Here is a 25153-nt window from a genome sequence, read left to right as displayed (position 1 = left end):
AAGCTCCGCTTTTCTCTGGTGGGGTGAAAGTGGCAATGCTTACAATTTCCACATGGGGTATACACTTAATCAGAAATTTTCCACAACAGGTTTTTAAAGCTTTGCGTATAAAGAATTTAGCCAAGTTGAGCAAAATATTCGACGTTACGTCCAGCTTTTTATCATCTACACGACTCCGAACACAATGCTTTTTATACTCCAATATTAACCGAGTCATTGTGCCAGTGCATCTGGAAAATGACTGGGTTAATATTGGATCATAAAACATCTTAATTTACCTGTATACTACAAACACCGCGACAAAATACAAAGTAATTCCATTTTTTTTTAAATTAGGCGGAATACAATACCCACCTGGTAATAAGGCATTCGATTTGAGTGACAATTTTTAAGCTACATTAAAATTACATTTAGGTTTAATTTTATCCAATACTTGATAGCCTACATTTCCTCCCAGGTTCTCTCTGAAAACTGTAATACTTTTATTTTCAAGGATACCACGTAATTAATTCAATCTCTGCATCACATTAATTTTCATAAATACAGGGTATCCACGTTTGAATTACTTAATCAGGAAGCTTAATATTTAATTTTATATTTGTTTGTGCATAGGCCGTCATTATTTGTCCATAACTATTATTTGGCGTATCTCTGAGTTACTAGAATTTCACTCCCTTCTGTCGCGTTTATTAATTAACACGAGAACACTATTCCATTGATTTAATTAAGTCTATTTACTATGCACCTCTTTCGCAAATCAAAATTCGAAATGTCAAGGTTGCGTCGTGAAAGCCCCATTCACTTTCCATTTTAAAGTTTGTATATAAATACGTCAAAACCTGTCAGAGATTCAAATTTGGGTTTATACTGAATAATCACTAATTTAATCATGGCTCTGAGATATGTCATTATTAGCGCGCTCTGTGTCCTCCATACCGCTTGCCACCAATGCAACTGGACAGAGGTGGAGATGAAATACGGTGAGATCTGGGAGGCACTTAATGGAATGGTACGTCTGGGTATTTATAAAATTTGTTTTGCAGAACAGTATGTATATCTATTTTAGTAACCATTTAATAACCAAGGAGTAGGTTCTAACTGTTAAAATGGATGCATCGTCTACTTTGCTGTCTTTCTCCAGGGGACAGGCGTACCCAACGAGTGTTTAATAACCAATGACCGCAGTCTCCAGGTGAACTTCAGAAAGACGCAAAAAGTCTTTAGATGCACATTACAGGTGAAATAATTTTGGTTAATTATATTCTGCATTGCTACCTCAGGCTATTTTTAATAAATCCTTGCACAGTCTTGCTTTATCTATCAAAATCAGGTAAAAATACTGCAGATGGGATTGGTATGAATACCGTGGTATTACAAAAGCAATTTCAGAGCTGTGCGCGTCACACATTTTAGTGAAAGCATCTTTTCTATCAAAGGTGATGGATATCACTATTAATCAATCTTAAACATCTTCAGGAATTTATCTATTTTAAAACAAACACCATAATTTTATGAAGCGTCAAAACTGTGATCATGAAATTTATTTACCATTGTCACTTCATTCAATATAATTTTATATGTTTCATTCTCTTATTTGTTAGTCTGATTTTATATTGATAGTTATTCGTAATGTTATCTAAGCCAGTCTGCATACAAGTGTCAGAAAGCACCCTTTGCTATGGTATTGGATACCATCTGCTAACAATGTATTGGTATTGTATTGTATTTGAACCCAACAAATAGACAAATAAATATACAGCAATCTGATAAATGAGGAAAGATGCAAACCTCACTTTGATTTGGCCCCTCTGTCCATGTCAAGTGAATTAGACCTAGACCCCTAGGTCTAATTATTTACGTAGTTTTATTATATCACTCCATAGCCTTATCTACTAGATGTTAAAAACCTAATACTGGTAAAACAGTAGCTGAACATTTTAGTAGCTATTCATCAATTGTATATAGCTAGCCATAGCTGTGTTCAGTATGGTATTGTATTTTCCTCCAACAAATTAACAAGGAAATATTTGGTAACGTGTTTTCTGAAAAAGGAGGCAAAATACAAAACTTAACGTGATTTGACACCTACACCAATGTGCAATAGACTTGACTCAAAGTCACTGGTCTTGCAAAGTGTTCTATCACCCCTGGAGAAATATTCCAATGTAAAATTTGTGTTGGGTCACTGCAGAAAGGAGATGCCATGAAAACGGTCCATGAGACATTTCTTCAGATGTTGAATATCTTCCAAAAAAATCTTGAGGCTGCCTCTTGGGATGAAGAACGGCTTGCTAGTCTCAACATGAATATTCACCGACTGACATTAGATCTGGATCAGTGTGTAAGTCCTGAACAAAAAACATTTTAACCTTTTTACCCTTGAAGTGGTCCAATTTAGGAATGACTCCAGTCATTGTCCTCTTTATGATGTACAGATGCAACCATGGAAACAGAATGAAAGATTAAACAACTACAAGAAAGTGAAGAATCATTTCCAAAAGTTGGAAGACTACTTGAAAGACACGGTAAGGCTATTGATCATATCACTATAGTATCAGTTAAAATAGCAGATTTTTGCAATCCATCTGAATAAGAAAATCAGACTACATTAATTGTATGAAAAGAAATGTAGACTTTTGCATGTATGCATTGTAGCAAGATCTGCTTTAGGTGAACCTGCTAAATGTATCCAAAAAAAATGTCATGCTGATTTAGGACTATACAAACCATTTCCCACAATATCATATCTGTTATCTATTCACGTCTCAAATTGCATCCATACCACCTGAGACAACGTAAATGCCATAGAATTTATATGAATTTCAGTTGTTTTAAGTAAAAAAATAACTCACAATAAAGATTCCAATGGTCTGGTTTTGATATTGTTCGTTCTTATTTGTAGCATTACAGCAAATGTGCATGGGAAACTGTGAAAAGTGAAATCGAGACACTTCTAATACAAGTTCGCGGCCTCATGATCAACCTATAACAAGAATTCACAACAAACCAAGATGAGGACGACAAATTCTCCTTATTGGCCTTACAAATCTCTAATTTATTTATGTTATCGCCTGTTTTATTCATAATAAATTGTTTACTGGTTTATGACATATTGGTTATGTTTCTTAAATATATATATATATATGTGTGTGTGTGTGTGTGTGTGTGTGTGATGTATTTAATTTTTAGTTTTAGTTCATTTTAATTTTTTTTTTATTTTACATTTTTAATATTACAGTCCAAAATATATGCTTAATCAGTCTATCATAAACATAGTCTTGGGCATTTGTTTTTATTCATCAGTTAAGTTTAGATAGGCAGTTATAGCTATGTTCATTTAACTAAAAAAAGTAAATACTAGTTATGTACATGTACGTAGAAAGTTATGCTTCTCACCACTACTCCAATGTTCAGTTAGTGGCCACATCTGTTCATTTTTTCAAATTACCTTCTGTGGCTGGCAGAAAATGACCACAATATTGGTTGTGTATGAAAACTAGCTAGCAAGCCAGCTCAGCTCCTAAACAAAAGAAAAGAATAAGAAGAAGAACATAGCAATGTAACTGCAAGAGGCTGCACGTTTCTAAAATACACTCCCTATTACTTCCAATTTCACAACAGGCATCAGACTTAAAAGGTTGGTCTTAACATCCCCATCTAGATTTGCCATTCCTGACCAGCTGCAACCTACACTATATGGCCAAAAGTATGTGGACACCTGACCACAACACCTATATGAGCTTATTGGACATCCCAATCCAAAACCATGTGCATTAATATGGACCCCCCCCCCCCCCCCCCCCCTCAATTACAGTTGACTGGGGCAGATCCAGCAGGGCAGAAATTTCACGAACTGACTTGTGGCAAAGATGGCATCTTATAACAGTGCCAGGTTTAAAGTCACTGAGCACTCCAGTAAGACCCAATTCTACTTCCAAGGTTTGTCTGTGGAGATTGCATGGCTGTGTGCTTGATTTTATGTACTGTACCTGTTAACAATCAGTGTGGCTGAAACACCTGAATTCAATAATTAGGAGGGATGTCCACATACTTTTGGCCATATAGTTTATCATTTCTGGGTTAGAAAGGCTCATGATCAGCCAGCCAGCTATCCTGAAAGGTAATTATAATGGCAACTTTACTCTCCAGCTATCTGACCAATGTTTCCTAAGTTTGCTTCAGTAACTTTGTTTGTTGTCTGTTGGTCTTTTTTCAGCATTTTTGAACACTAAGAGAATCTTTGTGTACCTTCTAAATTACAATATGATCATTATTGTATGGAGAAGTGTTCAAAAGCATACAACAGAAAAATCCCACTGTTTTCAGGGAGAGGTCGAACGGGAGGGGTGGTGATGGGGAAAAGAGTGGAGAGGAATGACAAGGGTTGCATAAGAACAGGACGTTGAGATGAAGGGAAGAGGGGGAAGAAGGAAGGCAGGAGGCAAAAGGGAAGATTTCGAAGGAATGTAGGGGAAGACTATTAAAGGGAGAAGAGTAAATTTTGAGAAGGGGGATAGGATGTTGGGAAACTAAAGAAACTTTCAACAGAATAAGATGGTGATGGCTTCAAGTCTCTCAGAACCTTTTTTCTAAATTTTATTGAATGTTGACAATTCATGAAATAACTTTTTTTACCATTGTGTCTGTGTTACTCGTAAAGGGTGTAGGAGCCATTTAGTCACCTTTAATTTGTGGGTTTATTGGTCTTTCTTGTTTTAGCCACTTGGGGGTGTAATGCACTGGGTGTTAGTCACATGGGTTCACAGGTGTATATGAACAGGCATTCACATATTAAGTAGGTTAAGGTGTGGATGGCGGAGGAGACACGGTTCTTACCGTAGCTAAATTAAATGACTCCACACTACAAGCATCACAGCATAATTTCTTTTATTAATATCACCAGCACCTTTGATCTGCACCAGATAAAGTGAAGTTTGATTTTATGTAAGTCCGTAAGTTTGTAATACACGGGAACGCCACCCAACCTGAACCTATTGTTTGGACATTGGTTTACTGGAGCTACCTGCACGTTGAGAACACTTGGCCATCCACTCCTGGGCTTATAGGATAGCCTCCACAAAGAGTGTAAGGGAAATAGTCTTATCTTTGGGTGATCAAAATGTAAACTGTAGCATGAACAGTGAAGGTTAATTGGTGGCAGACTGTAAGCCATTTCAACTTGCACATTAACAAAGGGAGAAAGGTGAGCTTTAGTGGGAGGGTGGACATTACGAGGTGCAACTCTGAAAGGAGAAGAGGGGGTAGGGGTCAGGGAACATGGGAAGGGATAGCAGAAGGATTTTCAACCAGAGGATGTCTCAGTACTATTATGTATCACATTGGCACAGAGGATAAAGGCATAACAATATTGTCATCTATGGAAGTCATCTGTGGAAGAACACTTGCTCAGCAGTTGTAATGTAACCTACAGGATCAAGGTGCTCTCTGGTGTCTCATAACCTCTTTTCATAATGTGGAATGAGTGATGGTGAATTAGTAGCACATAAATGCCTGTATATCACCTGTTGACATCATCATATTTGACTTACCAGAGGTCATATGTTTGACCCACTTTGCCCTTACAAAGGGAAAAATTGTGGTGGGAATGGGGAAAAAACGAAGAAGAAGCTGTGAAGGGAATGAGAAAGTCTAGGGGACAGGGAGTGTGGGAAATGGTAAGGAAATGAGAAGAACCAGGGGATGCTTTGCAGTAGAAGAGGAGTATAATCTTTTATAACATTAAATAATGATTAAAGCAGCTTTGTGAGTAGATATAGCATGGGGCAGCAGTGTAGCAAAGTGGTAAGGAGCAGGGCTCATAACCAAAAGGTTGCTGGTTCAATTCCCTGCTAGGACATTGCTGCTGTACCCTTGAGCAAGGTACCTACCCCAGAACTGTCTCAGTATATATCCTACTAAATGACAACAATGTAATGATGGTATATAGATAATACTACAGATTCTTAATATATGGACCAGTTAGTGTGTTCTACATTCTGCCTGCCATTTTGGAGTTATGAGTGTTCTGCTTTGCTGGCTCACTGTCAAAATGCTTGATGGGGTGTGGTTTAAAACAGAACATCCCATAGAAGAAACCTAAAGCACTAGAACCTCTTAATACCAACCGGAACCTCTTAGATGGAGCATGGAAGCAGGGCCAGAGCTGAATAGAATCAGTGTCCTATGCATATACTAGGGATTTCCTGATTTCTGTCTTTCCATCTTTTTTTCTCTTAAGTTTTGCTCTCATGAAAGCTTCTGGACAACAGATTTAGACAGAGATGAGTGGCTTTCTGCTATTTCAATCACTATGTTATTGCACATAACTCTATTCTGGGGGCTCTCATTGTACTTTAATCAAATGCATTATGGTTAAAAAAAGGTCTGTGTTTCAAGTAAAATGAAACTGAATGATATCAATTACAATGCTGATAGCAGGTACAGTATATATCATCGTTAATGCAAATACATGATTATTTATTCAAAACAAGCACATGAAACAGTGATTTTGAAAGCATATTTAGGTACTTTGAATACTAAGAATACTACCATAAAACAAGCTACTACCAAGTAAAAAAAAAAGAAATGGCATGGTTCTGATGTGGTTGTAAATTTGATAAAGTTTTATTTGTGTCCAAACAGTTTCTCTTTGGTTACTCTTTGGGGTGTTATATGGACGGGAAGGCTCTAAACACCCTTTCTGTGTTTCCTAACCCTCGGAGGAGGGAAATACAAACATGTATTCTGCATTGGCCAGTCACACCTTAGCATCTAACTTTTCACAGAGCACTTTAAAGATGCCATTCCATTTAAACAGTTTATAAGATGTCCCACAGGAACTTAATACACATATGAAGTTATTATACAAGCAAAATGATATAAATGATATCATTAAAATGAACTACTTGTTTTAGAGGACAGACCCAAAAAAAGCTTCAAAATTGGTGAAATAAAAATTAGACTATTTTCCACCAATCTGTTAGTGGCAGGCAAAAGTAAAAATTCTAGATCAAATCTACTTCATCTGCTTGGGTAGGTAGAATAACTTTTTAAAAAACTAGCCTTCAACAGGTGCAAATATTGAATAGGATGATCTTAATGACCTCTTTGCTGACCTACAGGGCAAGATTTCCTTGCATTGCAAAGTAAGGAGGCACTGGAGTAAGCATGGGGTAGCAATGCATTCAGCAGAGGAGGGTCCAGTGAGTGAAAAACAGAAGAGAATCCCAAAGACCCCCGTGTAGAAAGCGATTGATAGCAGGGGTGTGACAGCTATACAGTATCACAATTCAGCCCACACTAACATGATATGAGCAGCTACATTATGGCAACGTAACTTTGAGTAAAAATAAGTACATATTACATTGAGGAGCCTTTTGGCTTAAAATACATCCTGCCTTTTGTTAATAATTAAGGATTAAGGAAAGCTTTTCCATACTTTTATGGCTTTGGAAGTAGAGCACAGTCCCCAGTTTAGTCTCTTTTTAGGAAGCAACAGTAGGCACCTTCCGGTGATCACAAGGGTCTAGCAGCACAATATAGAATAATGAACTCAATAATGAACTCATAAAAGTGTCTGGTAAATGACTAAATGTAATGTAGTTCAGCATAATTGCTCACATGCTTCACGTTCAAGACATGCTTCACTTTCAATGGATCTCATTGTGTTATTTTTGTTTCTTATGCCATTATGATCCTAAAAACAGGGCAATTATTACTGTAGTGAGTTATTATAATAATTTCCCACGGATTTATGATTTATGTCCACATTTACCTACACCTGATACATATTTGTTTTGGTCTGGAATACACACACTGTCTGAAATGATTAATTTTTTATTGGTATTACAACCTGTAAAAATACCGATTTATACATTTTAAATATTAATAATTTTCCTTAGCAGAAATATGTCTTTGTTGGTATCAGGAACTGCAACAGCTACTACTAAGAGATAGAAATGTGTATATAAAGAAGAACAGTTATGAATTCTAACAATCGAACTGCGACGTGCAATAAATTTCAATGTCCCAGTTATTGATACAAGGGAAAACAGAAGTAGTATCACACAAATGAAATGTAATGCAACAGAAAATCCAGTTTCCTCGTTACAAGCGAACGATACCTATTCAGGAGGAATAACTGGTTCACTGAACTGCCACACTGTAAGCTTGCGCTGTTTTCCGAGAACGGATCGTCCTGTTCCAAATTCGCTCGTAAACAGCGTTTGGCCCCTCTCCTTTCACTCTCTCTGTCCCCGCCCCCCGCAAATTTGCCTTGTCAGTGGCGGAACGCCTGGCCTTCCGAAGTCCGCCCAATTTAACAGCCCGACACAACTTAAACACGAAACACGACCAGCCGCAGTGTTTTGGTGTCAGGTGATTTTAAGTTCCGAAACGTATGCTTACGCCTAACAGTCCGTCACAGTCCCATGATGCATCACGCTGCCTTACAACCGAAGTCGCATAATATTGCCTGACACTAGCTGTGTGTGTTTTATTTTTTACCCACTCACTGTTTGTTACCCTGTCTTTCTCGACTCTCAGGTTGAGAGTCGGCTAGATAAAAATGTTAGCGAGCTAGCTGTCGTTATATGCATACATTTATTCCTGATTGGTTGTAGAACAGTGGAATGTGAAGTCCGGCTGCTGTCACACAAGCCTTCAGCCTGTGCTGTGGAGTGAGAAGATTGGGGAGAATTTCGGCCTCTAACTCTCTGCTAGCTGACGTTAGCTGAAAAACCTCAGTTCATTCTGGGAAATCCCTACATTTATGTCTGTACAGCGCAAAACATTTGGTCGGTAAGGACGGACATTTCCTTTCTTAATGACAAGTTGTAGTGTTGGTTGTGTCAGCTCCTTAGCTAATGTGCTAGCACACAGCCAGCTCCGTTACCTGCTTTTCAGTCTCCTAGCTAACCTACTAAATCTGATGGAAACTCTTAGGTAGACGACTATACTGTAATTAGTATTATGCATCAGAATTAGGATTATGAATGCATCTTCGTAGCTACTTTACTAATGAAGTAAAGAACATTAACGTTCTTGATGTAGACTAGCTAGCTGACAAGGCTGCGCTCCTGTTTGTGTATTTTTTAGTTTGCTAGGATAACCTACCTAGGTATACCGCTGTTAGCCTGCAGGAGTTAGCAAGGTTTCCTTCCTTTTCTGACATCACAAAGACACACGTCTACACTGACAAACATAGCGATAAACAATAGGTACCTTTCCAACAGGACAATTAATATTGAAGATATTTATCAAAACATTGTCACATAGCTAGCTATTGGTAGCTAGCTAATGTTCGCTTATCGTAGACGAGATGTTATTTGTTCAAAAATAAAATATTAGGTGTCTGTTGGTAGTTGATTTCAGATGTTTGTTTAGTTATATTTCATGGCGTCGTGAAGAGTAACATTTATTTACATTCGTGTACTTATATTCATGTGTTTTCTTTATCGTTTTTCGCACTCGGGAGCACGGTTGTGGTGATTGAAAAATGTGAGGAAATTTTGGAATTACTCAGAATTGTGTAACGTTAGTGTCTGAGCAGTGTTCACGTTTATGTATAACGAAAGATTTGTTAAATGACATAGCTTGTAACATTTCAACGTCCTAACCGACGTCACACCTACTCTGGCAGGGGTGCATTTAAGGGCTCAAAGTTGACTCTCGTACACTTTCTTGAATTTACATTAAAATTCACATGTTCCAGAGTAGCTGGTTTCTGCTGCTGGCTGTTTCTTCGTTCTCATGACTCGTGCAATTCAGGAACTTCTGCCTGCAGACATTTCCACAGTTTGAAAAGTGTGACTAGACTTCCCTTGTCACAGTGTCATCTGATGGAAATAATTTCTGTTCTGTTAGTGACCAAGTCATGGAATGCCCTCTTACAGTGCAAGTTAGCTGAAAGCCATCATGCAATGGCAGCGGTAGTCTGATGTTAATGTTACCTAAGTAAGCAAGCTTTGTATGGTATAGAGTGATTGTGACACCATGTGACCCATTGTGAGGGAAGATGGCACCTGATGGCCTAATCTGTTGAAGAATTTAGGACTGTGCCATACATTCCACCCAGCCACAAGTTGAGTATCTTTACATATGCTCTTTGTCTAAGTCCATTTGAAGGGCCATCTTTGCATAACTTCAAACTCAGATGCCATTTCAAAGACATTTCACAGTGGATGGTGGACCACCACCTGAAACTGAAGCTGGCTGAAACTGAGATGCTTTGTCTCCCATCCATGTCCTCCCTGTTTCAAGACCTCTCCCTCAGCCTAGACTCTACAAGCCTTACCACCAACAGCATTGTTAAAAGCCTTGGTGTAATGCTTGATAGCCAACTGCCCTTCTCCTCTCAGGTGGTAGCAGTTAGTCGGGAGCACAGGTTCTTCTTGTTACCACTGTAACTCCCTCATTACAGTCAAACCTCTACAACTAATCCAAAATGCAACTGCATGACTTGTCTACAGTCTCCCTAAACATAGTTGTTACTCCTCTCCTCACCTCACCTCACTAGCTTCCTGTCATTGCTCACATCATTGCATCACATCAAAGCCTTGGTGCTGGCATACAGGACAGTGAATGGGACAGCCCCTTCATACCTACAACCACTCTTAAAACTCTTTGCTCCCTCAAGATCACTGCACTCTGCATCTACAGGGCAACTGACTGTCCCGACCCAACAGGGTCACTCTTCTCAGACATGATCTCTGTCTGTATTGGTCCCTCAGTGGTGGAATGAACTTCCTCCAGTGAACACTGGCCATCTTCCGGCTGAAATAGTGTTAAGCTCACACTCACTGGTCTGGGAAGGTTGTAAGCCTGGTCTAACACTGTTGCTTGTTTAAACTGAATGGATACACTTATGTTCTGATGTGATGGAAGTCACTCTGGAGAAGAGCATCTGCTAAATGCATGTAATGTAATGTAATGCCAACCATTGACAGTTGTTTTTAGCATATGGATGACTGGCATGTTGTGTATTACTGTTACTGTGGTATTAATGTTTATAAAAATATAAATAGCACATACATTTTGCTTTATAATCAGATTGCTGTGTGTTTCAGAGTGTCATGCATGATTGAGGGAAAGGTGAAGGAGGTGAAATGCTTTCCACTCATACACCAGAGAGCGGGCCAGAGCAGAAAGAAGTCAAACAGGTAAACATCAGCTGCAGCTTCTGTGTATCTTAGCTTCTCTATACAATTTACTAAAGCAGTGGGTCATACTGTTAAATGATGTGCAGAAAGTATTCTCCCATTGTATTCAATGTAAGCATAAGGGATACATACTCTCAACCTATGATTACGTGATTATTATTATTCTGTTAGAACTGTATAAGGTGGTACCTTATCTCACAGAACAATTGATGATGTTAGTCTTTGGAGAAGTTGTGCACACTTGCAAAAGCTTTATACACAGTGAGCATTTTATTTTGTCAGGTGAACACTGTCATTTAAGTTGTTGAAGATTTAAGGACTTGTGGTAATGGAACAGTTTGTTGCACTCATATTCTGTAGACACTAAATTGCACATCAAAAGGCTGGTAGAATCAGGAGAAATGAGAGGTAAAGTTGCACTTTGAACATGAAGTTCGCACAGTCACTGTTCTTAACCAGTAAATTCTTTTTTTTTAGTCTTAGCCACTAGGCACAATACATGCACTTGAAGACAGACAGGCTGACTTTTGTAATGGCCTTTTGAACAGTTAGTCAACCATGAAATGTTGTGTAACCGGTTGAAATCAGGTGAATGTTTTGTCATTGGTACATGGCAGAGTCATGTAGTCAGATGCCTCGTGCTGTAAATCAGATGACTGTGCATTTCCTCAATAGCAATGACCTATGCATTGACAAAATGCAAAATGGCTTAGTAAAAGGAAAAGAACAAGTACAAAAACAGAGACCCACTGTCTAGCTTTTGGTAATATTTGAGGAACTGGGGAATAGTTACCACAAGTACCAGCCATGTGTCCAAAACAAAAATGAACAGGAGACGAATGCTGAATTTCATTGTACCTCACCCCATGATCTCAATCTGTTTCTTTGTCCCTTCTGCCACTCCAGTGGATAAAGGGGAAGTTGGCGTTGTCACTCAAAGCTCTGCAGAAACGCTACGTGACTACGGATGCCGTGGTGACCAGTGAAGATGGTGATGCCAACCTCCTCTGCTGTGCCCTGGAAGCTGTCTTCATCCATGGCATCAAGAGCAAGCACATCCGGGTGGAGGTTGGAGGGCGGGGCCGGAAGGCAGGGCCACGGGGTCCCCTTCCCCAGCCGGTCTTCTGGGCCCTGCTGAAGACGGTCACTCACCGGTGCGTGACAGCAGGGCCTGTCCAGTGAGGTGACATGTGTCCTGATGCAGATCAGTGTCACACAGCTCGACTTCTATCCACCCTATCTCACGTGTTTCTTAGTAGTAGACACTCAGCCCATTAAGTCATTCATTCCGTTTTATTCTTGGAAATTGAAGAAGTGTGAAAAACTGAGTTTTCACAGATTTGACCCAGAGGAATTCTGTTAGGAATTCTGAGTTAATTCATCCTCTCTTTTAAGCAGGTCCTTCATGTGTTATTTCAACACATATTCCAACTTTGTCATCCGATAATGTTAAATTACCCATGTATTGTGTGATATGGTTAAAATGTACTTTCTCAAATTTAAATGCACACATACAGTTCTAAGTATATGTTTGTTGTCAGTCTCAGAGAGTGAGTGTTAGCAGAGGCAGTTTGATTTTTTTTACTCTGGAGTTACTATGTGTAGAAGTAGTTGAAGTGTTAATAGATGTATATGATGGATTTAATAGATAGCATAGATAAGTACTTGTGGAAGTTAAGGACTTAGAACCTAACTAGCAACTGTCTCATTGTGGATTGAAATTCTACCTGGGACTTTTTGTACCCTTGAAAAAGGACTAAAATATATGCAATTTTAGTTTGATTTTGAGTTTCATTGCAGCCTTCTTTAATCGTAGGTTTTTAGTCTAATCAACAGTTATAAATTCAAATTCAGCATGTTTACCCAGTCTTTGATATCGTGTACTATGAACAACATTAGGGAATACTGCGCTTCAATGCCTACCTATGGAGAACTCCAGAGAATACTGTACTCCAGGGACTCCTTGGACGTAGCACTTAACTCTCAGTAGGAAACTATAGTAAATAAACACACACGGAAAAAGCTGTAAGTAGAGCAGTGGTGTCTGAGTATTTGTCGTCATGGCGTCAGCGTCACGAGACCCTGCCCTCCTCCCGCAGAGACGTGGTGACGGAGCTGGAGAGGCTGAGCTTCATCAGCACGGACGTGGGCCGCTGCCGGTCCTGGGTGCGGCTGGCGCTTAACGATGGCCTGGTGGAGTGCTACCTGACGTCCCTGCTGCGGGAGGGCTCCAAGCTGGCGGGATACTACCAGCCAACGGCCCTGCTGCTGGACCCGGAGGAGCGGGAGGTGCTGCTCAGCTACCTGCAGGGCCTGACCTCCCTCACCTTCCAGCTCTCCTACAAGTCGGCGGTGCTGAACGAGTGGACCGTGACGCCGCTGGCGCTGGCCGGCCTCTGCCCCGCCGCCGACTCCCTGGATCTCCCCGCTGTGCCCTCCCGGACAGATGCACCCAAGCGCAAGGAGTCCTGGGACACGACATCGCAGTCCTCCGGTGGCTCAGACACCATTGAGGTGCAGCGGGGACCAGGGCACAGCCATGGGGCAGGTGGGAGGGCACAGCTGACCTCCTCTAACCTTAGCCTGGACACCACAGGCTCCTCCCAGCTATCGTCCAGCCTGAGTTCCGACAGCTTGCTGCAGGGCAACGGACACAAGAGCCCCGACAAAGAGCCCTGGCCCTGTGACCTAGATGTGACTGCCGTCACTGAGGAGGAGTCTAAAAAGGCCTTGCAGGAGTGAGTTGGGGTTTTTTTTGGTCATACGAGTAGGAACGAGTAGAAACCGAACTCTCATAGGTTTACTAGAGTCCTCTGCTTGTCTTGAGGTTTTGGTCGTGTAAGACAAGCTGTCTTACACAACATGAGTCTGGAAGGTTATATCCAGAGTGAAAACCTCAGCGAAACATTAGTAGCAGCGCATGTCCGTGTGTGTGAGAGAGTAGGACGAAACTGACAGTCTGGATTTAAGCGCAAGGATTTACTAGCCATTTCTTGCATAGTGATCCAGACGATGCTTGCAGCACATAAGAAGAATGAATAGAAGCATAGGGGTTGACCTTTAACAGTGCCCATTGCAGCACCAAGCAACACTTTCTTCTTAAAGGGTTGGTTTTCCTTGGCTTGCTTGAACCAGTATAGTATCTGTAAATGTGTGACAGCTGCTCAGACCAGTTTAACTTAAATAGAAACTGGAAGCATTTGAGCAGATGTTGTATGTTTTCCTGGACTTTGGCTGCAATGGAGTAAAGTGCACTCCCTGTACTGTAGAGAGACAAAAGTAAAGTACACTGAGCTGTAGACACTGTGTTATGAGTGCTGAGGTATGCAGAAGTGTATTGTTTAATGAAACCATGAATTAAGTCATAAATCATCATATTAAGTGTTATGTAGAAGTTGAACATTTATTAACATATATAACATTGGATATCCTTGTATTGTAATGCTTTCCAACCCTGGTCCTGGGAATGCACAGCGACTAGCCCTTTACATTTCAAATATCCCCTCAATTAATTTGGCTCGACTAAGGCCGTAACTGAATGTTCACCTGGTTTTGACATTTCTTTGTGCAAAACATCCGTGTTTCCACCTGCGTTTATGCAGCCAAGATACTTTATCACCTTCAATACAACAGGATTTGTTTTTATCTTAGGAACTCATTGAGCAACTTGAGTAAACATGGTCATGGTGAGCTTTTCTCTCAGACTAGGGTTGAGTACTAATTCAGTGGTTGGAGAGTACCCTGAAAATCATGGGTTCAGATCCATAGTGGACCCTGCCATTGTACCTTGGCACCCTACTGTCTCTCATTTCTCTGGTAAAATTTAGCTGTGTAAATGGATTGCAGAATTTTTAAGGATTGTGCTAATTAGTTAAACTGGATAAGCACATTTGCTGAACAGGCCTATATATAAATAATATAATTTCCATATAAATAATCACAATATAACAGGCCTACATATAAATAATCTAAAAATATAGAATACTTTGGACTAAACCCATATCATTGGTTTAGCATAGATTTTCATTCTCAAGATTGTTTCCATAACACTGTGTCCGGTTGCATGCAGCATGCTGGCAGATTTTGGGGAGAGCACCCAGTCCAGCCAGGACTCCATGCGTGATGACTCCTACGTGTCCAGCCTAGCCCCAGACCACCTGTCGGAGACGGCGGCGTCCAGCGGCTCAGACAGCGAGGCGCATTGTCCCCTCACCCCCATCATGGATGCCCCTGAGCCCTGTGACCCCGCCTCTCCTGCCCCGAAGGAAGAGGAGGAGGAGGAGGAGGCGGCAAATGCAGAGACCGTCATCCCTACCGAACCCCCCGAGACTGCGGAGAGGCCGGCGTCCCTGCGCCTGCCCGTCGCCGAGGCAGCCCCGTGTGCCCCCCTCTCGGAGGCCGTGGAATGCACTGCGGAGCCTCCGCAACCGCGGCGGTCAGACAGCGTCCTGAGCAGGAGGACGTCCGCCGACTCCCTGCATTCCCCGACCACTGGCTTCCCCGTGAGTGCCACATCAGGGCCCAGTCCTCTAACAGCCTTTCAGTCACATTCATGCCTTACGTTTGTGCATTATGCTGAAAGGATGTGGCCAGTCAAGCTTCTGATCATTGTCAGTTCCGTTTTCACGTAACTGCATCTGTTTGTGCCATTTGTGCCTATCGTACGGCAGGAAGCCTAATGATTGAATCATCTGGACACGCTGTCAGCAGTAGCTACTGTTATTTCTTTGAAAACAAACATGAGATAAACAGCTCCTCTGAGTAAATGTGCGACTGTGTGTATTTTTGGTTCCACTTTAGCATTCAGCATTAATCATCAGATACTGCTGTATGGCGTTTAATAGTAAACTAAATGTGCCCTCCATCAGCTGGGAACAATGGCTGTGTGTTGTCAATCCCAGTCAGTGCTACTTGCAGCATGATAAGGGCGGTACTGCAAACACCAGGGGATTTTTCTAAGATAAACACGCCTCAGCGTGGTTTTTTCCTTTAACATTAAGTACAGCAAGTAATCTTTGAAGAATGCCTTTGAAACTCAAAACTTACTCAAATGTTCATCTCTGTCACAGTTTTGCAGAAGGGTTTGGGAAACAGTTCACGTGCCGTAATGGGGCCTGCTTAAATATTCTCACTGTTTCCGTTGGTTTGTCAGTCCTGTTTTTGGCCACCTCTGACCGCCGTTCACATGTTGATGCTTTTCAGAAGTGCAGGTCCTGGATCTCGGAGGATGACTTCTACAAGCCTCACACAGAGGAGACCTCTGAGGCAGAGGAGGCACTGTGTTCCAGCGCTGCCCATGGGAATGGAGCGGCCTCCCCTGCTACAGAGCCCGAGTCCCTGCAGTCTCCTCCCAGCGTAGTACACCGCAGGCAGATTGGTGAGCTCTTCATATACACACAAGGAAACACAGGGTACTACGGCCCTGGGGCAGTACAGCACACATGTTTGTTCCAGAGTTCAAAGTTCTTAGTTTATAGCCAATATGGGTTAGGTGTGTGCCTTGTAATTCATGTTGTGCATTTCCATTTCCTATTTATGAAGCCATATTTCCTTTACCGTAAATGTTCAGTCATCCACCATTAAGTTTTTATTTGAATGGAATTTGCATCTGATAAAGTCCGCATTCTCTTTACCCACTGTTTCCTCTGCCATAGTGCATTATTAATTTGACTTGGAGTATCAGTTGCATCACGACTTGTCCTGTGTAGTCTGAAACATTAACCACATCACTGTAGTCTGCAACATTACTTGCCATTCTGAATGCTGTGTCAGACTCAGTCTCTCTAGCCCATGAGTTGCAGAGTCATGAACATGTCGTGAGTGCGAGCAGCTGTGCAGCTCTGGGGACTTCTCATCTATAAGCGGTGCATTAAGGGGGATGAAGTTCAATTTGGAATAACCACCAAAAGCACAGAGCCCCATTCAGGCTCCTCAAATACATTGCTGTATTCTCTCTTTTTTTTTTAGCCTTGCCCTTGGGGAAGTAAGAGAAAAGACCGCAGGCATTTTGGTACATGTGACTGAAATCACGATTGTATAGCTCTTTTTTAGACCTCTTGGACGCAGCTGCAAAAATGCAACTACAAATAAGCGTAAAAGTCATGCGCTTGCAACTTTTCTCCCCTGTGGTGGTGTGTCTCACGGAGTCAGTCACACAAAAACACACCAACACCAAAGAATAACCTGTACACACACACAAGAATGTTGACTCTAATTGCATTTTTTGCCTGCATGTCAGTGTTTTGTGCAGTCATATTTATATTTTGTCCTTGGAACAATTTGAATTGGCTTCAGAATGGAGATGTGTCACAATTTTCCCATTTTTAATAGAAATTAAAGTTCTCTGGTGAGGAACACGCCTCTCTGTCGATTGACAAGCGGAATGAAAGGGCGCTTGTGTTGGAGGAGACCTGTTGGGTCAGGAATGGCAAAACTGCTATGTTCATCTGCAGTGGAACTTGTGCAGTGCATGCAGCAGGGCTTGATTCATAAACTGCTGTCTTCAGGAGTCTATAAACTCCTCTAAACACCAGTGCAATAGCAAAACTTCAGCCTGCTGTGTCTCGTTGGGCTTCCTTGTTTGTACGTTTTAACGTCAGTAGATAAGTGATCACCGCTACTTCCTCTTAGGTGTTTACAGCTCTACACTTTTAAAAGTTATGCTTTCTCTCTTGCTTTTCATTTCAACAAATTGCTATTGAAGTTGCTACCGTCAGCTTGCATGTTACCAAACTGATTTGTGCTCATTGTTCCAGAACAGAGTAGTGTAGAGCCTCAGAACTGGAGTCTGCCTTTTTTTAACATTGGTAGGATGACACATCCTCTTTCAGCTCCAAGAAAAGGAAAACTTTTTACAGAGCACCATAAAAATCGACCACTGGCTTTTTAGTGTAGTTGAAGGCTATAGTGTGTTTGATAAATCTCACTGGGAAGGTCTCTCACACTTGAAAATACAAATGCAGATGAAATAAAGAAAAAAAAAAGAATAAAATATTTTCCATCACTGCTGGGTTTTGTGTATCTGCACTTGTGGAACGAGGTGTGTGATTGTCCCCCAGCTTACGAGCCCACCTGTTCCCGCCAGGCCTGACGAACCCTTTCCGTGGGCTCCTGAAGCTGGGCCATCTGGAGCGGCGGGGGGCGATGGGCATGTGGCGGGAGTACTACTGCGAGCTCTCGCCCTTCGAGTTCCGCCTCTACCTGAACGCGGACGAGCGCGCCTGCTGCGACAACTGCTCGCTGCTGCGCTGCGAGGGCGTGCGGCCGGCCGCCGACGGCCGCTTCGAGCTGGCCTTCCCGGGGAAGCGGCTCTGCCTGCGGGCTCCGTCCCAGGACGAGGCCGAGGACTGGGTGGACCGCGTCGTCGAGGCCGTCAACAAGTGCCGGCCGGCCCAGCGGGACGAGCAGTGGGAGGTGCTGCAGGCCTCGGACGGGGGCGAGACCGACGCCCCGTCCTCCACGTCCTCCCCCTCGGCCCCGGCCACCCCCGAGCACGGGGGCCCCGAGCAGGGGGCGCGGCCCGAGCTGGACTGGACGCGGCCCGCCGAGCCCGAGCCAGATGCCATCAAGGAGGCGGTGCTCTACCTCTCCCAGGACGAGCGGGCCTGGACCCCGCTGGTTTTTTCTCTGTCCCTGGAGGCGCTGAAGGGCTTCCACATGCAGGACGGGAGGAAGGTGCTCCGGTTCACCCACCCCATCGAAAACGTCCGGGACGTGGTGCCGGACGCCTCGCTGGGTGGCCCGGCCTTCTTCAAGGTGCTGACGGCGCGGGACACGCTGAAGCTGCAGGCGGAGAGCGGGGAGGAGGCGCGCTCCTGGAGGGGGCTCATCCGCGGGGCGCTCAACTCCTACCTGGACTCATGCGAGGACGGCGGCGCGGTGACGGTCGCCCAGGGCAACATCCACAGGCTGGTGCAGCACAGTCTGAAGGGTGACGCCGTGCTGCTGCCCCACCTCTGCGCCCTGCCCACCGAGAAAGGGCTGGATGCGCAGAACTTCAAATGCGCAGGTGAGGGAGGACCCTGGTTGTGCCCAACCTGTGCTTGTTAAACCTACAATCGAGTTTGTCAGCAGCTTAGCCTACGCCGCTCAACTACCGTAACGTTAAACGGAACTGACGGTACCGGCTTTCACGTTACTGCAGCAAAACCAGGCATGGCTGACATGAATGTTGTCAGGCTTATTTAGGCTAAGAGGAGAAGTGATGGGGCATATTTGTTCTCATTTAAGTAATGTATTTCACGTGACAATTATCAATTTACCATGAACACGGTTGATCTCCGTCATGGGCTACTCTGCTCGACTCGGCTTGGGTCAGCTGATTGTTGTGATTTGTGGCATTCCAAACATGTGTGTTGCCAACAGTGGAGTTGCAGTGTGCCTTCTTTTGGACAAATTACGCAACGACAATGCTCATAACATGGTTGAAGGATCCATCTTCCGTGTCTTCGTTTCTTTTTAACTCATCTTTTATCGGCCGTTATAAACACTGATACCAATATATCTGCAATTAGCGATTTATCAGTCGGGCTCTAGTCCAAAGTATTTCAGAGCAGTGGTGTGTGATTCATCTGGAGGTGACAGGCCTTGAGCATTGCCTACTGAAACAGTTATACAACTTCATATTAGGTTCCCACTACTCTGTTAGGTTTACCCAACATTGACAAATCTTGACAGGATTTTCTTATCTTAAAAAAAAATTCAGCCTGTTTTCAGCATGTTTTTCAGTGTTTATTTTCAGAGGGATATTATGTAACTAGGCTCCAACAAACAAGAGTAGGCCTCAAAGAAAATTACCTTGTGCCAGATTGAACAGTTTATGGAAGTTTTATGGAAAACTTGAGTGAGATATGGCTTTTTTCTAAATGAAACGTGACATAAGCATCTCTCTGAATTAAACTGAGCACACATTCCTTTGAATTATGCATGCCTAAATCTGTCAGGTACTGTTTTTGCTGACAGAGAAATTATGTAAGATTACTAGCCTGTGTCACGATATTACTTCCTTTTTTTGTTCCTTTATTACTTAACTTGTTCCTTTATTTACTTAACGTTTTTGAGATGAAAACTCTGCATTGGTTTCTGCTTATGTACATTTATAAATTATACTTGCATTTTATTTTAATTATGTGGTGTTGTAAACGATTTCAGAATTTCTGTTATGACTATGTTTTGGTTTATATTGCTGGGAATTTTTCACCATTTCTCTACTGGAGTTTCCAGAGTAACCAGTAAAAAATCAATTCCCACCAAGCCAAACCATACTAGTGCTGTTAAGCTGAGCGCAGGAGAAGTAGATGCGTTTCTGCAGTGGGTATGTGTGTTTTTAACAGCTGTGCCTCTCCTTTTCAGGGTGTCCCCGGCAGATAGGTTTTTCCTTGGGGAGGGCCAGGTTGTGTGAGTTCTCTGGGCAATTTTACTGCGATTCCTGTCACCACGGCGACACTATCATCATCCCCTCCCGCATGGTGCACAACTGGGACCTCACCCCCCGAGAGGTGAGACGCTCCTGAGACTGCTTCACGCAGTCTTGAGGAAAGGTTGGAAGCCGGTGTGTAGCTCCGTAACACAGTACAGCAATACACGTCCATGCACAAAATGTTAAGCTTCGCCAACCCTTGGCTGCCACGCTAAGCTGCGAGGCTGACTCAGCTCCGTTCTGTGGACAGGTCTCGCGGCCCGCGCTCAAGCTGCTGGTCCAGGTGGCCCGGGAGCCGCTGCTGAACCTGGACTTACTGAACCCGGGCCTGTGCGACCACGCCGAGCCCATGGCGCTGGCCCATAGTCTCCGCCAGAGGCTGCGGCTGCTGGGCGATTATCTGCTGACCTGCCGCAGTGGTGTCAGCAAGAAAATCCAGGCCAAGTGAGTGACCGCAAATAACACAACGTATTCATCACAAAGCAGTATTGCATAAAGCAACTAGCTAGTTATATTACATTATTATACTATAATATTATATTATAATGTTACAATGATTTTACAGTATTATTATATTATGGTTATGCATGAGAATGGCTGGTAATGTGAGTTGGGAGCATGAGTGGAAGGGAAGGGAGGGGAGGGAGCCCCATGTTTTCTATAGCCAAAGATTTACAATGCTGAGATCACCAGAACGAACTGTTGTATGGTGAGAAAATGCTGAATGCTCCTAACCAGTTCCTCTTCTCAGGCTTGACCAGAGGAATTATTTGCTGGAATCCTCCAACCTGTTCAGTGTGATGGATTTACGAGAGGTACAGTAGCCATTCCATTGAATTCTGTCCTCATGATCTCAGAACACACTTTGTCGCTAACTAGCCTAAATTGAGTGTCTTGAGTGTGGCAAATGAACTGACTTAAACATAACCATGACAGTAGTTTCCCTCCCCCCCTTGCCCACCTGCGCATCTGTGTGGGTGTAGATTGCTGACGGGCAGTACGAGGCCTTCATGCAGTCGCTGATCCAGTTTGCATCCAACCACGTCTACCACTGTGACCTCTGCACACAGAGGGGCTTCATCTGCCAGATCTGCAATGCCAATGGCATCATCTTCCCTTTCGAATTCGAGACCACCACCAGGTATGATTTGCTTCCTGGGACAAACGCACAGTGCTGGGCTAAAGGGCAGTTCTGGGCAATAGGGCAGTGCTGAGCAACTTCACTGTCCTGGACCCATAGGGATGTGGGTTTGGTCACCGTCTTTACTTCGATTTTCGGTTTCATTTTCCTTACGACAAACATATTGTTTGACAGAAGCATTTCATTTCGAACATATATATCCAAGTGTGTGAGTGCGAGTTTGAGCACAATACAGTCATTGTTTCCAGTCTATTAATAGCAAAACACTTTCAACAATCGGTTCATTTTTTGGTTCTTTCATATGCCGCTGTCTTCTTCCTCTAAACTTGTAGCAAAGCCTGTTGTGTTGTCCATTGTTTGTAGAATAGCGTCACACCACAGCACAAAGGCAAACATGCTTGAAGGCAGTGCCATCCTGATTGGCCAGCATGCACCTCACTGCAAAGTGTTTCTCATTCCACTTGCCGCTCTTGCTGCCTTCTGAGCCAAGTTCTTTGTGTTGATAAAATACCACAGTTATGCTAGGCTCACCTATTCCTTTTGTTGGACACGTGTTTCCGTGTCAGAATCAGGACCCTGATGTGTGAAAAATGTATAATTGCGTATCTGGGTCCCTAGCTCTACCTGGGCCTGTGGCAGACCACAGGATACCAGAGTGCCTTTACTGCGTATTTCCAATTCTCTCAAATGAAGGTGGACAGAAGATCAGTGTCCCATAGGACAGAATTTTGAATGAGCTTGTTATTTGTTTTCACTCACTTTCCTCACTTTTTGTAATTTACCGATTTATTTTAGGTCTGAGGTCTAAATTGGATCAATTCTGACAGTGGGGATTTAAAGTGATGACTGTAATAATTACCTTCATTTGGCATGCCCTTGGTTCTCACTGACTAAATTGAAACAAACTCTCCCCAGTCTTCAAGGTGGTCGCTTTAAGTCCACCATATTTCAAGAGCAAAGAGGAAGAAAACACTTACTGTAAAACAGGAACTTCCTGTTTTATGTTTCCTGTAATTTGAGCTAATTAAGACAGCCATGAATGCCAGTCTTCACTTCTAAGACCAGAAGTGAACGCCCTTGTATTTGCTCTCTGTGTTTGAACCCTGTTCAGCTTACTCCCAACCTCTGTCCACAGGTGTAAAGTGTGCAAGACAGTTTTCCACTCCACTTGCAAAGCGCAGTCACCCTCTTGCCCCCGCTGTCAGCGCCTCCAGAAGTACCTGGAGCGGGAGCAGCAAGAGTGATGCTGTGCACTACGTGGCCCGCAATGCCCTATCAGTCCCCTGTCGGTCCCTGGTCACCCCCCCACCCGCCCTCAAGGTGCACAACTTCCGCGAGGACACCAGGGGGTGGGACAAGCTGCCTCCAGTCGGGGACAGTAGCATCTCCACAGCGAACCAGCCTCCACAAGTGCAATTATGTACTCCATGCGTGACCGCACACCTCGGCGAAACAAACACTGTAAACGGATAGTGCGGGAGCTTACATCCTCTTGCCGCACCTAATCCAATGGCCGTTGACCAGTGGACATGGTCGGGTTTTGCAGAGAGATGGCAGAATGCGCACACTCCAGTGGCTTTCTCCTCTGAGCCAGCAGACACGCACAGCCCCCACGGGCTGTCTGTTGTTTCAGGAAAGAAGAGAGAGTCCTTAATCTTGCCTTTCCTCAAGCTACAGCTGCAAGACGGCATGGCTCTGCCTTCATCTGTGAAAGCGTCAGGAGATCCAGCACTTGCTTCATGGGCTATGCTGATTGTCCACTGTCAACGAGAGCATCGACCAACCAGTCTAACTCATTTAGAAGTAGCTTCCAGCCAACATAAACAATATCTATATGTGAACATTATGCAGATCATACCATGATTAAGGAATATTTACAGGATAGCATCCATGTCTTTGACAGGAGAACTGTAGGAGGTGAAGAGCTTTATCTAAGGTGGCCTATGAGTCACCATCATCTTTGACTTGCTGCTGGCCCGATCACCCCCAGCCTTCCTCTTCCAAGTGAAGGAATGAGTCAAGTGAAGGAATACAGTTCCGTCTCAAAATCCCAAATTTCAAGTGAGTTTCATAGGCTAACATCTTCATTTCTTGGTGGCATGCAGATGTTAGTCATTGGTGTTTACAGGAAAACGCAAACACTTCCTGTTTTAAAGGGTTGTTTACGAAAACGAGGCCCTGATTTAATGCAAATGCAGTGCACTTTGTCCTCAGACATCTGCTGAACTCATGTGATGTAAGGAGAAGAAAAAGAAGAATGTTACACTGACTTCATTAATTAAAAATTAAGGACAAAAACGCATTTTGGTTTGATTGAATCTGGGCCCAAGTCACATCTTTTTCAGGGATAGTCGCCTGTTCAATACATCTTCACCTGTATTATACTGAACTTGTTTCAAGTAGCTTGTGCCTTTATCTGTTTGTGTTTTTCACTGTGTGATATGATGTCTGCTGATTGTAAAGATGTGCAGCATGCAACCTCACTTAACTGCTGTGCCAAAAAGAACAAAATTAGAACAAAGCAGGAGGTGGCATTAAACTGCTCAGTGAGAATTGTGTCAAAGCACATCTAATGTAAATGTATGTGGCAGTAAATGTTTGAATCTTTGATTGCTCAGAGGTATTGACAGTTGGTAGTGGCAGTTATGCATTCCATATGTCTTGCACATCAAATGTCTTAGAGTTACCTCCATTTTTCTTTTGTCCTAATAGAAATGTACAAGAAAAGCTAAAGCTTCCCTGATTGGTCGTCTTAAATGGGTCATGCCAATTTATCCACCAAATGGATTGAAGATCTGAAGGGTCCTGTTTTTAGAGTGGCCTAATCTGCTTGGACAGCACTGATCTCATGAGTGAAGACGTGTGAATATCCACGTGAAAATGTTTAGGTCGTATTCAGCTAAATTCACTAAATCTGTTTGTGAACTGCAGAGCCTGGTGTTGTAAAAACAATTTCCTCCAGGTGGATCTGCTTGCAAAGAAGTGAAAGCTTAACTGCTTTATGAAACATTGTACGTTTAGACCCTAGGTCTAATTGAGAGTTTCATAAAAGCCCGCAGTTTGAACTGCTAATAGGGTAATAGATAGTCTAAAAGAGTGATTGAAGTAGCCTCTTCACTTCTGAGAGCAGCCAAATTATAAATTCCCAGTCTGTTCCATGTGGATGTTATGACAAATATATAAGGATATATAAGGATTGACTGAGAAAACCATAGGTGATATCTATCCATACTGCTACAACCTAACTTGTAAACAGATGAGACTGCCTGATGGTCTCTGATCAGTGATCATAGGTGATACAGGCCAAAGTGAACCAAGCAGGTTATGCCATTTTTACACACAGGTCTGTCACTGTGATCAAAAGCATGATTTCTCAACACTACGTGTCACATAATTGCCATTGATGGGAACTGGAAGCTGTAAGCAAGGCCCGTG

The 25153-nt window shown here is 43.0% G+C and overlaps 1 protein-coding gene across 1 annotated transcript; it reads left to right on the top strand.

Moving 5' to 3' along the window:
• The first annotated feature begins 8419 nt into the window (after positions 1-8419).
• On the top strand, positions 8420-24943 carry plekhm1 (pleckstrin homology domain containing, family M (with RUN domain) member 1). Its single transcript, XM_036533836.1, has 12 exons — positions 8420-8799; positions 11067-11159; positions 12066-12313; positions 13259-13897; positions 15229-15661; positions 16362-16536; positions 18244-19167; positions 20511-20656; positions 20828-21021; positions 21329-21392; positions 21561-21718; positions 22854-24943. The coding sequence occupies exons 2-12, from the start codon at positions 11106-11108 to the stop codon at positions 22960-22962; spliced, it is 3144 nt and encodes a 1047-aa protein (XP_036389729.1). The 5' UTR covers positions 8420-8799; positions 11067-11105; the 3' UTR covers positions 22963-24943.
• Positions 24944-25153: the final 210 nt, after the last annotated feature.

The sequence above is a fragment of the Megalops cyprinoides genome, chromosome 1 (assembly GCF_013368585.1).
Source record: "Megalops cyprinoides isolate fMegCyp1 chromosome 1, fMegCyp1.pri, whole genome shotgun sequence".
NCBI lineage: Eukaryota > Metazoa > Chordata > Actinopteri > Elopiformes > Megalopidae > Megalops > Megalops cyprinoides.
Note: the sequence above shows the minus strand (reverse complement) of the source record. Positions and strands in the feature narration are given on the sequence as shown.

What these genes read in the sequence shown, in the direction of transcription:
- plekhm1 (XM_036533836.1), top strand. Translation starts at nt 11,106, where the DNA reads ATGCTTTCCACTCATACACCAGAGAGCGGGCCAGAGCAGAAAGAAGTC. An exon ending in CTGAAGACGGTCACTCACCG is followed by an intron (nt 12,314 to 13,258) that starts GTGCGTGACAGC and finishes CTCCTCCCGCAG; the next exon opens with AGACGTGGTGACGGAGCTGG. An exon ending in GTGTGATGGATTTACGAGAG is followed by an intron (nt 21,393 to 21,560) that starts GTACAGTAGCCA and finishes GTGTGGGTGTAG; the next exon opens with ATTGCTGACGGGCAGTACGA.